This window comes from Eulemur rufifrons, chromosome 21, assembly GCF_041146395.1.
Source record: "Eulemur rufifrons isolate Redbay chromosome 21, OSU_ERuf_1, whole genome shotgun sequence".
NCBI classification, from domain to species: Eukaryota; Metazoa; Chordata; class Mammalia; order Primates; family Lemuridae; genus Eulemur; species Eulemur rufifrons.
The window spans coordinates 8,864,441-8,877,109 of record NC_091003.1 but is presented as its reverse complement, the minus strand read 5'-3'; the positions used below and the strand labels follow the sequence as shown (position 1 = coordinate 8,877,109).

Below are 12,669 nucleotides of genomic sequence, written 5' to 3'. Positions count from 1 at the left end.
AGAGGTAGGCATTCATGTGCCCATTTTGCAAGTGGGGAAGGGATTTCTCCCCTCTGCTGCTCCGGCTCCGTGACAGTCTCCAGCTGGGGCCTCTGTACACACTGAGTGCTCAGTCAGGTCGAGGACACTGACTGGGCGAGACCTTCAGATTGTTGTTGTTGTTGTTGTTGTTGTTAAGAGCCAGGGTCTCACTCTGGAAGGCAGTGGTGTTATAATACTGCAGCCTTGAATTCATGGGCTCAAGTGATCCTCCTGCCTCAGCCTCCCCAGTAACTGGTACTATAGGCGTGTGCCACAACACCTGGCTGATTTTTCTATTTTTTGTGGAGATAGGGTCTTGCTATGTTGCCCAGGCTGGTCTCCTGGCCACAAGCAGTCCTCCTGCCTTGGCCTCCCAAAGTGCTAGGATTATAGGCGTGAGCCACTGTTCTTGGCCCCTCCTGTGTTTTTGGCTCTCTCTATTTTACTGACTCCTCTCGACAAGGATATTGCTATCTGCATTTTGCACATGTGGAAACTGAGGCCCAGAGAGGTGCAATGACCCAAGGTCACACAGCGAAAAATCAGTGCGGCCAACTTTTGAACTCCAACCTGTCTCACTGCCAAGCAAAAAAATAGCATTTTTTACAAAAATCTTATTTTTAATTATTATGAATACATAATAGTTGTAAAAATAACATTTTTCTGAAGTGTAATTAGTTGGTAAGGCTTGTGTGAAGTATGACATTTGAAAAGACTCAAAAGGGGTGTCAACAAGGATCCCACCCACGCTGTCCTGCAGCTCCCAGTCACCGTCTGTTGAGGCAGCTTTCATCAGTCTTGTCCTTTTCAGAAAAGCTGTGCGTGCACACGTATGCACGTGCGCTGCCTGTGGGTGCGTGCACGCGGGGAGAAAGCATGTTCTCTGACAGCCATACCGTCCTTCCTCCTGAGAGCTGCACTTCACCAGTGGTCCTGCCTCCCCTGTCCCACTCCCTGTTCCATACGCTGGTTAGAGAAAACACAAAGGGAGCTTGGAGCCCCCGTGTGTCCAGCAGCAGCAGAGACTCAGGCCTCTCTCCTGCACCCTGAGATGCAGCACAGGGGCCCAAGTGTTGTTTTCAGGGAGTAGTAGGCAGCTCATATGGTTCTGGTCTGCACTCCTTCTCCTGGCTTCGTTCCCCTGGCAGAATCGCCTGTCCTCTCTGACCCTCAGGCTCTTCATCTGTGAATAGGCCTGAGTCCCTCCCTGCTGCCTGGCACCCCCCCCCCCCCCACACCGTGCTGCCATCCCTGTGTTGTAATAACGACTCACAACACCTTTGCCCCTGTCTCTGCAGTTCCACCACGTCCCCCTCTATCTGGAGTGGGCTCCAGTTGGCGTCTTCTCCAGCGCAGCCCCGCAGGAGAAAGAGCCCCAGGATGCACCTGCAGAAGCTGCAGAAAAAGACAAAGTGGAGCCAGAAACCGGTAAGCGTGAGTCAAGCCAGAGTGCCTGGAGCAACAGGCGGAGGGAGGGAGAGGTCCAGGTGCAGCAGGAAGTTTTCCATCAGGCCTCTGTTGTAGCGTTCTTTGTTCCTCCTGGAGACCAGTAGGTCTCAGACTCTTGAATTTTATGGGCATGTCCTTAAAAAAAATAGGTTTTTTTTCAAGATTATGGGTGCAACATAAGGTAGCCAAATTCTGGTTTGTCAACTAAAGTTTGTAGGGGAAAATACTATCGCCTATTAACAAGCATTCAGAACAGAGCGAGTGCACGCAGCCTGCTGGTTTCATGGCCTTAGGGGTGAGGGTGGCCGGTCAGGGAGGGAGGTGTTCATTCTCCAGTGTCCTTGGAACTGCACAGAACCCTCTGGCATCCAGTGGCAGGAAAAGAGAGGGAAGCAGTGGCCCCTGGGGGCCACACAGTGCAGCCACCACCCTGCCTGATGCTTCATAGTTGGGGGATGGGGTGTCATTAGCATTTGGGACAGGACAGTTCTTCCTTGTCAGGGCTCTTCTGCAAACCACAAGACATTTCACACGCCTGGGCCGGCCTGCTGAGTGTCAGGAGCACCCCCTCAATCTTTGTGACAACCTGGAACACCCCCACGTGTTCCCAGATTCCCCCAGGGGTGGTGCACCCCCCCCCCCCGCCCCATTGAGAACCACTTAGTCTGGGGACCACGACCACATCTTAGAATCCAAGTCCTTTAGAAAAGCTTTGAAAAGGACCATGGAGGTCATTTTACTCAGATGTTAAGATTATGCCCATCAGTAATACGCCCCACCCGCTACGCGCGCACACACACAGTAGGGTTACCGGTTTAGTTTATTAAAATAAGGATTTAAAAAAAAAAAAAAGACAGGTAATAAGTCCCCAGCTACTCTCTCCATTTTTCTTGTATTTAATGAAAAAAGAAGAACATTCTATAGCAAAAAAGTAGAGAGTGAGTGCAGGAGCAAAATTGTCAGATTTAAGATTTAAATTCTCCTTTAAAATTGAATAGATGTCACCGTGCATGAGCCTCCTACCTCGCCTGCATTGCTCGTCTTGCTGTGTGGCTGTGGGTGTTCAGGACTGGCCCCAGCAGCTCAGGGCACTCAGGAACCATCTGGAAGCCCATTCTGGTCAGGAAGTAAAGTTCTGTCCCTTTGCTCTTTGAGGACCCACCTTTGAGAACCCCCTGGTCACTGGGGTTCATGCTTATGGGTGTAAACCTTCCAGAAGCCCCTCCCTAGCCCCTGTTTATTTGCGATTTAGCTTTGTACACAGCTAGGATTAGGATTCCCTTTAAAACCTGCATACGCTCCCGTGCAAAAACTTCTTTCTGTAGTCCTGGTGTGTTCTCAATGTGCCATCTTCCAAAAGCAGCAGCTATTTTGGTTCTCACTTCAGTTGCTGCGCTGGAGCCTGAGTGATATTTTTGGGCCCAAAGTGCGTCCTCCTTTCAAGCACAAAGATCAGCCAGGACCGAGGGGCCCTCGGAGGCCTTTTCCTGCCCGCTCTGGGCAGCGGCGGGAGGTGCCTGGTGCAGTGACTGCTCTGTGTGGCTGCGACCCTTTCCCTGTGTCCTGGGGATTGTCCCCCTTTCTCTCTGTTCTCCTGTAACACTCGTCACGATTTACACATATTCTGTTTGTTCCATGTGCATCTCGGCCGGCTCCTGGGGGAATGCCGGGTGGGTTCCAGGAAGCAGCCTGCCTTGTCCTCGCCTCACTGTGTGGCTGGGCGAGCAGCCTCCCTCCCGGAGACTCAGTTTCCGTGTCTGTGATATGGGGCTGATGACTGCACCGACCTCGAGGCGTTTTGGAGGCTGTAGTGAGGTGCTATGTGCACGTCACCACCCCCTGGGTGCCATGGGTAACTGGGCAGCGTAAGTCCGTGCAGTGGATGGTCTCGAACTCCCTCAGGAGCCGCTGCTGAGCTGGGCTGCCCAAGACGGACACAACACAGACCCTCGTCCCCAGGAGCTGTCACAAGGAGGAATAGAAGTGGGCCCCGGTTACAGAAACGCCTGGAGCACGGGGAAGGGAGGCTGCTCAGAGGTGGCATCCCCTGGTTCCTCAGGCCCGCGTGTCGGTGTTGAGAGTGTCCCCGACAGGCCCTGCCTCTCAGAGGGGCTGGTTTCCAGGGCCTGACTGTGACTGTCATGAAGGAGGCCCCGGAGCCCAGCGGCCGGCCCGCCTTTGCACCGGGAGGTTGTGCGTGTCTGTGCACAGGCCCCGCCGGGCCCCGTGTCACTGGTGGATTCCCAGAGAGCTCAGCTCAAGGGCCTCCTGCCTTCTCCTCCCACATACGGCACCGCCCCTCCCGGTCCCGGTGCACATCCTTTTCTCCTGCCCCTGCCCACCCCCGCCCTCTTCACATTGTTCCAGAAGCTTCCCCAGGTCCCTGGCTCCCCGTTGCACGAGGATGACAAAGGCTGGGGGTGGGGGGCACTCAGCCAGCCCCCGAGGCCCTGGATTTTCTCAGGCTCCCAAGGCAGGCGAGCAGGAGGGGAGAGGACCGGGCTTTTTGTGTTTTACCCCCTTCCCCTGCGCGCAGCTCTCCTGTTCCCTGTACCAGTCTCGAGGGAGGGGGACAGCGTGTTTTATCTCCCCACAGCCGAGACCCTCACCTCCAGATAAAGGGCTCAGAGTGGGGAGAGGTCCTGGAAAGCTGCTCGCAACTGATAACAGTCTCTGCTGTCAGCCTCGGCGCCGGGAGCCTGGGGGGGGGCGGTGAATTCTGCGGCCTGATTATAAGAAAGCCCCGTGTGGCGACGCGTGACTGGATTTCATTGTGCCAACTACAGATGGCAGCCCGCGTCCCCTGCCTCTCCCAGCCCCCTCCAGCCCACCTTGCTCTTAAATCCTGCCCCCCACACACCCCCGGTCCCGCTTCCTTTTTTACTTCTTCCCTCTTTTTCTGCTTCCTGGTGATTTTGTTGGCAAACATCTGTCCGAGTTACACAATGTCTTGTTTTTTGTTTTTTTTTTTTTCTCTCATCTTTCTTTTGTCTCTCCACGTGGGGCCAGGAACAGAAGTGCTTTTGGAAATGACCTTTGGCTTTGTCGCCATGGCCCTTGGCCGGCTCTGCTCCTCTTGGGATGCAGGGCATGGGCCACAGCAGGGCCTGGCCTGGCTACTTGGGGAGCAGCAGCTGGCGGGCAGGGACGCGGCGCCCTGGACTCCGAGGTGTGGCGCTGGCTGGCCTTCCCGGAAGCCTGCAGCGGGCAGCCCCCCATGCAGGGAGCAGGGTGAGGCGGGCAGGGGCTCCCTGCTGGGCTCTCTTGCCTCTCCCAGAGTTAGGGATTTGTGACATTTTCATGGAGGCCTGGCTGGGCAGTGTGGGTATAGGGGTGATGTTACGGCAACCAAGCTGTTATTTCTCAGGCATTCACTGTAGAACCAGGCGCTGTCCCGACAGCCTCCTGTGCGTTCATTCTCATAGTCATCCTGCAAGGAGGCACCGTTACTGCCACCCCCTTTCTAGGTGGAAAGAAGGAAGGATGGAGAGGTTGTGTGACTCAGGCAAGGTCACCCATGTGGAGAGAGCTGGGATGTGACTCTGGGCCATCAGCTCTGAGGTCTGTGCTGTTAGCTAAGACCCCGCAGCTCCTGTGGATCACAGTGAGGGCTGTTTGCTGAGCGCTTGACACAGTCGTCATCCGAAAATATCTCTGGAGTGCTTGCTCTCAGCTGGTGCCGGGGACGCAGCGCCGAGTCAGACTGGGTCCTGTCCCAGACGAGCTCCCCTTACAGGTGGGGACACAGATCGAGAAGCCAACCAATGAGTGTGCTGATATCAGAACAGGGTAAGGGCTCTGATGAGAGGACGACAACAGTGAGGCAGGGCCTGGGGTGGGGACCACCTGAACGAGAGTGGTAGGACAAACTCCCTGGGAGGAGGACACGTGAGCTAAGACCTGAGAAGGAGCCCGGCCTGGGAAGACAGGAGGCTGGCAGAAAGGGCAGAGGGCAGCACATGCAAAGGCCCTGGGGTAGGGACGGGTCTGGCAAGCTTGGCCAATCAGAAAAGAGGCCAGTGAGGTTGGAGAGAGGGAACGAGGGAAGAGAGAAGGGGCAGGGGTGAGATCAGAGAAGCTGGAATGCAGGGCCCGGTGCTGAGGGCAGACCAGCCAGGAGGCTGCTCCATCGTCCAGGTGAGAGGCGAGGATGATAACTTATCTACTCTCGTTTGTGAACATGTAGTGCTTTCAGTTTTTCACTATTATGTCTAACTCTGAGTTTAATGTGTCATATATAGACAAAACCACACCTTTTATACATGTGCTTCCTGAAGTAATGCATATGGGGGTCTTCATTTTCATGTAACAGCCTTGAGTTTCAAGGAGTATTGAGAACATTCTAAGTTTTGTTGCCATTCTGTAAGTTTTCAAAATTTTTAAGTTGCATTTTGGTTTGAAAGTTCACTAAGTGCTTTTTTTGAGGAAAAATAACATTTTGCTCAGGCTTATGGTTCAGTAAAACAGTTCACGTAGTGATTTATTGTGAAGTTCAAGTTTGCTTTGGTTGGTCCTGTTTAAGGCTCTTAGTTTTGGGTCTGTGTTTCGTATTCCTTTCTCATTAAATCAGACAGGAGACTCTCTCTCTCTCTCTCTCTCTCTCTCTCTCTCTCTCGGTGCTGAAACTCGGTACTCAGAACAAGTCGGGAATCTCGGTGTCCCTTCCTGACGCTGCCTACAGAGGCAGAGCCCCTTTATCCAGTAGGTTCTGTGTGTTAGTCTCTGGGGCTTTGGTGGGTTAGATATTATTTAATGGATTTTGTTTTTTTCTTTTGGAGGGGAGCCAGTACAAGACAGCGAGGCCCCAGAAGGCAGAAAGCCAACCGAGGGTGGAGTGGACGCGTCTTCAGCAAAGATGGAAGAGGAGGAGGAGGAGGAAGAGGAAGAAGAGAGCCTCCCAGGGTGCACTTTGTTTATTAAGAATCTCAACTTTGACACAACAGAGGAGACGCTGAAGAAAGTGAGTGGTTTTGCAGAACGGGAGGCAGGAACGTGGGATGGGAAACCCCGGTCGCTGACACGGTTCCTGCCTTTATGCATAACTCCTCTTCACATGTCACTCGACAACAACTGACACCCCCTGCGTGACATCCCTCCTGGGGTGTCCAGGAGACAGCTCAGCCAAAGACTTGGCCAGTAGCACGGCCGGCCCCGGGGGCCTGGGAGGGGCCCCCACACACTCCAGGGGCACGTGTAGTATGAAAATGGTAGTCAGTGTTTGGGTTATGTATTTAGAAAACATTCCCCCATAGTTATTTCTGCATTGTAAACTACCAAAGTAAATGTCAGCGCCACCCCCTCGGCCTGGTGGGGATGTGGAGCAGCCACGTCGGTTGCGTGAGTGACTGGCCCCCATCTGAACTCCGGAATAGGGTGAGATTTTTGCGTTTATGGGAAGAGGGCATGGGGTGAAAGGATGAGAGCTCCAAATAGGTGTTTGGTAAATGCCAAATGAGTGCTATACCGTGTGGAGGCTGGGAGCTTCTAGAAGGAATTGGGCCAGAGATCAGGAAATGGGGCCTCCGGGTCCAAAGGGTTGGGGGTCTGCAAGCTCCCCCACTGGACAGGGAGCGCCCTACAGGGTAACTCTTCATTTCTGGAAACTGGGCTTGGCACAGAATAAACACTCGATGGAGTTTTTTATTTTGAATCAATGAATGAATAACAGCAAACTCGTTCTAGCAAGGAAGATGCCCTGAGAATTGAACTGATTTCCAAACATTCCTTTGATCTGTAAAATTCTGTGGATGGGGTCGAGAGAGAAGACAGTGTCCACCGAGTCGCAGAGGCAGGCACGTGGTGGGCAGCTGACCTGCAGACACAGACTGGGGTGTGGAAGGGAGGCAGGAGGTCAGAGCCCCGACTTTTGACACCCGCTGGCTCGGTCGCTGCAGTGTGACTGTCCCTTGCCTGTTAAGAACAACTCCAACAGCGGAGACACCCTGGCCCAAGCAGCAGCATTTTTAAGATGTAAAGATTCATCTCATTAAGCAATTAGAAATCCACCCTTAGACTTTTTTTTTTTTTTTTTAGCTACTTCCCGAGTCCATTTTTGTTTTGTTTTGCTTTTAAACAGAGGCACACACTGGTAGTGTCCAAAGGTAGATAGCCTTGAGTGTGCCAAACTGGTTTGTGATCGTTTTATTTTTATTTCTGGTGTGGGAACAGCTTTATCAGGGATGACTGTTTCCCGGGAGATGCACGCACGCACGCTTCGGCCCAAGAGCATCTTCCAAATTGTAGAGAATTCTAGAGCTGGAAGGTGTAGCCAGGGTGATTAGTCCAGTGTCTTCATATTGCACATTTGGAGACTAAACTCCAGAGAGGTTGGTTCACTGTCCTTAGGTCACACAGCTCATCATAGTCACCAAGGGAAGAGCACCTCGATCATGGGACTCCCGTCTCTGCGCCCCGTGTGGGTGGAGAGCCTCGGTTCAGGGGCAGCCCTTCTGTGCCTCAGTTTCTTCATCTGTAACATAGGGGTGTTAATAGGATCTTCTAGTGGGGTTGTTTTGATGTTTTGGTTAGGATGAATGAGATAGTTGCAGTAAAGCGTTTGACACTGGAAACAAGAGGGTCGGTCCGTGGCTGTCACTTGTGGTATTTGTTCATCAGGATTGTCCCTCCCCTCTCCCTCCAAACCTTTCCTGGGCACCTGCCTCTCCCTGGCCCTGTGCTGAGGACGCAGCCGAGAGCCAGGCAGACTTGGACTTTGCCCTGGCTGGGTTTCAAATCCTAGCAAAGGGAAAAGTAGGCTAGAATATGACTTATTTTATTTTTTTAAGTCACTTTGGTATTTAGTCCGGGGGGCAGTGCCAGGGTCAGGTAGATCCCCGGCTTCCGAGTCTACGCCGGCTTCCCTACTGCGTGGTCTGCAGTGTCTCCACTGTTCGTGCCCCACTTCCTCCCTCTGTAACTGGAGCCAGGAGCGAGCCCAGCTGCTCTTGTGGGGAACCCTCAGGGACTGCCCAAGTTTCACAGAGCAGGTCATCAGTCGTCACCTCAAGATGTTTTGGGGACCTCAAGATGTCAGTGTGGCACATTTGGGGAGGGGACAGTGCGTGGCAGGGGCGCTCACCTGCAGAGTGGTGAAGAGCCTGGATCCCGGGTCCCAGTGTCAGCTCCAGCACGTCCTAGCTCTGTGACCCCGGGTGCCATCTCTGACCCGCCGAGCCTTAGCTTTTCTCACCTGAAAAGTGGGTGGTGGTAGCACCTACAGCAGAGTGCGGGTGTCGGTCCTGCTTTCATTCTCTTCCCGGTGCCCGCGCTGGGGCACGCAGCCTCTGTCTGTCAGCGCGCGCCGGCCCGGCTCACGGGATTCGCCTGGAAAAGCTGATGATACGTGTTGCTATTCTTTTCCAGGTGTTTTCCAAAGTGGGGGTGGTGAAGAGCTGCTCGATTTCCAAGAAGAAGAACAAAGCAGGTATTTCAGAATCCCAGCCTGAGAGATGGTGTAGCTTTGGGCAAGGGGCCGGGTCACGCTCACGTGTGCGTTTTGAAGGTCCTCATCTGTTTCGAAGCACTGTCACCCTCAGACTCTCTCGTGTGCCTTGTCGAAAGTGGTGCCTCTTCCTGTTTCCCTGGAGACTCCTGCTTTTCAGTAGAAGCAGCTTCGCACGTCAGGTTCTTCTCAATCCAGACCCTGTGCCACCTCGGACTATTGGAGTGGCTTTGGAGTAGCGCCATTTGTGGGCAGGCAGCAGAAGCCTCTGCCGCCTCCCAGCACCTCTGTGCTCTGGAAATTTCCCAGGAAATAGCAAGAAACAACTGCTCCTGGGCTTTCCATCTCCCTTTCCAAGGGAAATAACCCAGTTATAGAACTTCTGGAACATTCTACCTGGTCATTAACCATGCATTTTCCTGGCTGGTGGGTCCGTGGACAGACAGAGACCATCTTCATCTCGCCACTCGTCCTTAGACATTGTTCTGAGTCCCTTGGCCTTTGCTTGCTGTCCTCCAGTCCTGGCTTCCTGCAGAGGACGGGCAGGGGATAAGGCTTTGCTTTCTCACAGCCGAGCCATCCCCAACCCAAGTCCCTTTAGGTAGGCAGGATTCATAGGAATGCCACAGGAGTCAGCCCAAAACCATGTCCTGAGCACCTGCTGTATGCAAAGTGCTGGGTGGCCAGGATGCCTACTGTTCATTTATTCCTCAAACTGTTCCCGGGGCTGGCCAGGGTGGTGAGCATGGCATTAGTTTTACAAGATGAAGGAGACACAGTCCCTGCCCTAGAGGGCCCACAGTCTAGCTGGAGAGACATAGGAGCTGGTGGTTGTGACACAATGTGACAAGGGGTGGGGTGGGGCCCCAGGGAGCGGAGCCCAGCACAGTAGTCTCCACGTCAGCCCGAGGCTCGTGGGGCCCACAGGGAGACAGAGCAGCCAGGCAGGATGTGCGGACGAGGGAGGCAGACAGGCTGCTGTGGCCGAGCCTGGGGGTTTTGCTAAGGAAGAGGCAGGAGACGCAGCTAGGGAGGTTTTAAGCAGACACATGGCGTGGAAGTTAGAGGGTCCCTTGCATTCATTTGCTGGGCTGCCATAATGAAGTGCCACAGACTGGGTGACTTAAATGACAGAAATATGTCATTGCACATTGCTAGTTCTGGTGTCTAGAAATCTGAGATCAAGGAGTGGATAGAGCCGGTTCCTTCTGAGGCTGTGAGGGAAGAGCTGCTCCGGGCCCCTCTCCTCGCCTGCATGTGTTCACAGAGCATCTCGTGTACGCCGTCCTGAGTTCATGCCTCCTGCCCCCTCTTTTAAAGGACACCAACCACATTGGATTAGGGCCCACCCTAGTGACCTCATTTTAACTTGGTTGCCTCTATGAAGAGCCGCACTCAAATAAGATCACGTCTGAGATACTAGGAGTTAGGATTTCAGCATGCGGATTTGGAGGACACACTTCAACCCATAATATCCCTGTTCTCTAGGAACTTCAGATACAGTTTGGGATACAAGGAAAGGCAGCTAAGTACCAAGTTAATGATGAGAAGGGTCCGTTGTGGGGATTTCAGGAAAGTCATTGCTGAAGTCCAGGAGGTGGGTCAGACTGGACACAGGTGCGCCCAGGCCAGCGGGCACAGGTGGGTCGCTGTGCCTGTCCCTGCAGTCGGCTGCTCTGTGGGGCCTGCCTTCTCCTCCCAGGGAGTGCTCTTCAGCGCAAGTTATCTGATCTGCTGTCGTACGCAGCTCTTAAAATGTACACTCTCTTTTTCAAGAGCCTCTATTTGAGAGCCCTGTTCTCTGGGCCCATCCATCACACTTTGGGGAAAATCTAGACACAGGGCATCAGCCAGGGTTGCAGCAGGAAGCAGAAAGCATGCTCAGCTGGGGCTGGAGGACAGACAGCTATGATGAGGCCGTAGGCTGAGGTGTGGCCGGGCAGCAGGTCGCACGGAAGCATGCCCTTCCTCCTGCTGAGCCTAGAGGGGCATTGGAGGAAGGGTGTGACCCGAGCTTGGTTGAGAGTTGGAGCCATGAAACAGCCCGTAGGAGAGCGGCTGTGGATGGGACACGGCCCTTGCAGAGCCACACCAAAGCAGGGACGTGGGTGGGCTGATGGAAAGAACCAGAACTCCAGCCTCCCCCTGCTCCCCCCTCCCATCTCAGACCAGCACTTCCCGCCAGCTAATCCCAACGGGAGACCTGCCGTCTGTGGAGGTCAGACCCCCATCCCCGGGCGTAGAGAAGGGCAGAGAGTGGATCTGCATGGTGTCCGGGGCCGAGAGGTGAACTTGACTTTCTCATGGTTGCCCTTCACACAGTCTTAACGCACTTTTCAAAAGTCACAGGAGCACAGACACACCAGCCAGCCACCCACACCCGTGAGCCCCAGAAGAGAGCTTTCACGCCGGGTCTGCTTGGAGAACAGAGGTTTAAAGTCACCATGCGGTGGCGCTGCCCGTCAGCCGGCAGTGCTGTCTGAGCCATGTTTGGGCAACTGATGTTCTGCACGTGGCTCTCGTTTTGTAACCCGTGCTGTGTGGGGGTGGAAATGCAGGGGGACAGGCCTCAAACGACACCGCAGGGGGGAAGGTAGGAACTGCCAAGTGAGTCAGAGGGAAGAACCTCGAACCTCATTTGGACACACTGACTTAAACCAATCCTCTTTGAGGTCAACTGTGAAAAAAATCAAGAATAAATTTAACAAATCTGTCTGAATTGCAGGGGCAGAGGTGGAAGGTGTGGATGCATTGAATTCTGTGTCAAAAAGGCAAGATGTAATTAGGGATTTATTTTTTTTAGTGCCTTGTGAAGAACTCCTCCCCCTGCTAGTCATCTGTAGTCAGGAAGCAAAAGTTTCTCCCACCCAAGTGCTGACCAGGCCCGACCCTGCTTAGCTTCCGAGGTCAGACAAGATGGGGCTCATTCATGGTGATATGGCCATAGATGAGGAAGCAAAAGTTTCTGATAAGATTTTTGCAATATGCCTTGCTGCATGAACTCTTGCTTCTCACAAACTAGAAGTGGGGAGCCAGAGAAGTTTGAATAATGCAATCAGCCCTGTCCGAACTTGGCATCTGAAACCCAGGAAGCCAGCGTAATTGGCTGGTCAGAGAGGCTTGTAAGAGTAAGCCTTTGGTGCGTTTGACGTTCGTGCACGTATTCATTTTATGCATCATGAGTGGAGGCCGGGGACTGCCCAGGTAGAGCCTTTGCCGCTTGTCATCGCGATGGTCATCCCGGTTACTTCACTCTCTCCCCCAACGCGGAATTCCATTATGAAGTTAATTATCATGTCAGTCATCTGTTAATTAATAGTCAGCCGGGCCTCAGGTGGCAGCCATAGAACCTGGTTGGCTGATGCGTCAAGAAGACTAGTAAGAAATGGGAAACCAGGTGCTGAGATCGTTTTGGGGGTGAAAAGGGCTGTGGAAAGAAAGGAGAAAATACAACAGAGGTCCCGGGCCCGCCGGAGCCCTTGCACTTGGCCTTGCGCTCGTGCTGCTCTTGCACCCACCCACGGGTGTGGTCCACCTCTCTCTCTTTCAGGAGCGCTGCTCTCCATGGGGTTTGGATTTGTGGAGTACAGGAAGCCCGAGCACGCCGAGAAAGCTCTCAAGCAGCTCCAGGTACAGTGAGGTTTCCCAGCTGAGGTCCCCGGAGGCCCTTGGCAGGTGGTGGGCGGTGCCATCAGCCCTCCGAAATCAAGCAGCAATGTGCATTACGTCCACACTTTCCCCAGCCTGTGGCCTAAGAA

The 12,669-nt window shown here is 53.6% G+C and overlaps 1 protein-coding gene across 2 annotated transcripts in view; it reads left to right on the top strand.

Moving 5' to 3' along the window:
* The window catches only part of RBM19 (RNA binding motif protein 19), a 122,307-nt gene that overhangs the window by 22,245 nt on the left and 87,393 nt on the right, over nucleotides 1-12,669 (top strand). The window contains exons 16-19 of one of the 2 annotated variants that reach the window (XM_069497553.1): nucleotides 1,320-1,449; nucleotides 6,258-6,430; nucleotides 8,833-8,893; nucleotides 12,462-12,541. In XM_069497553.1, the coding sequence (XP_069353654.1) occupies nucleotides 1,320-1,449; nucleotides 6,258-6,430; nucleotides 8,833-8,893; nucleotides 12,462-12,541 (444 nt within the window). Of the gene's footprint in view, nucleotides 1-1,319; nucleotides 1,450-6,248; nucleotides 6,431-8,832; nucleotides 8,894-12,461; nucleotides 12,542-12,669 lie in introns of both variants that reach the window. The other variant, XM_069497552.1, reaches the window with a different exon arrangement.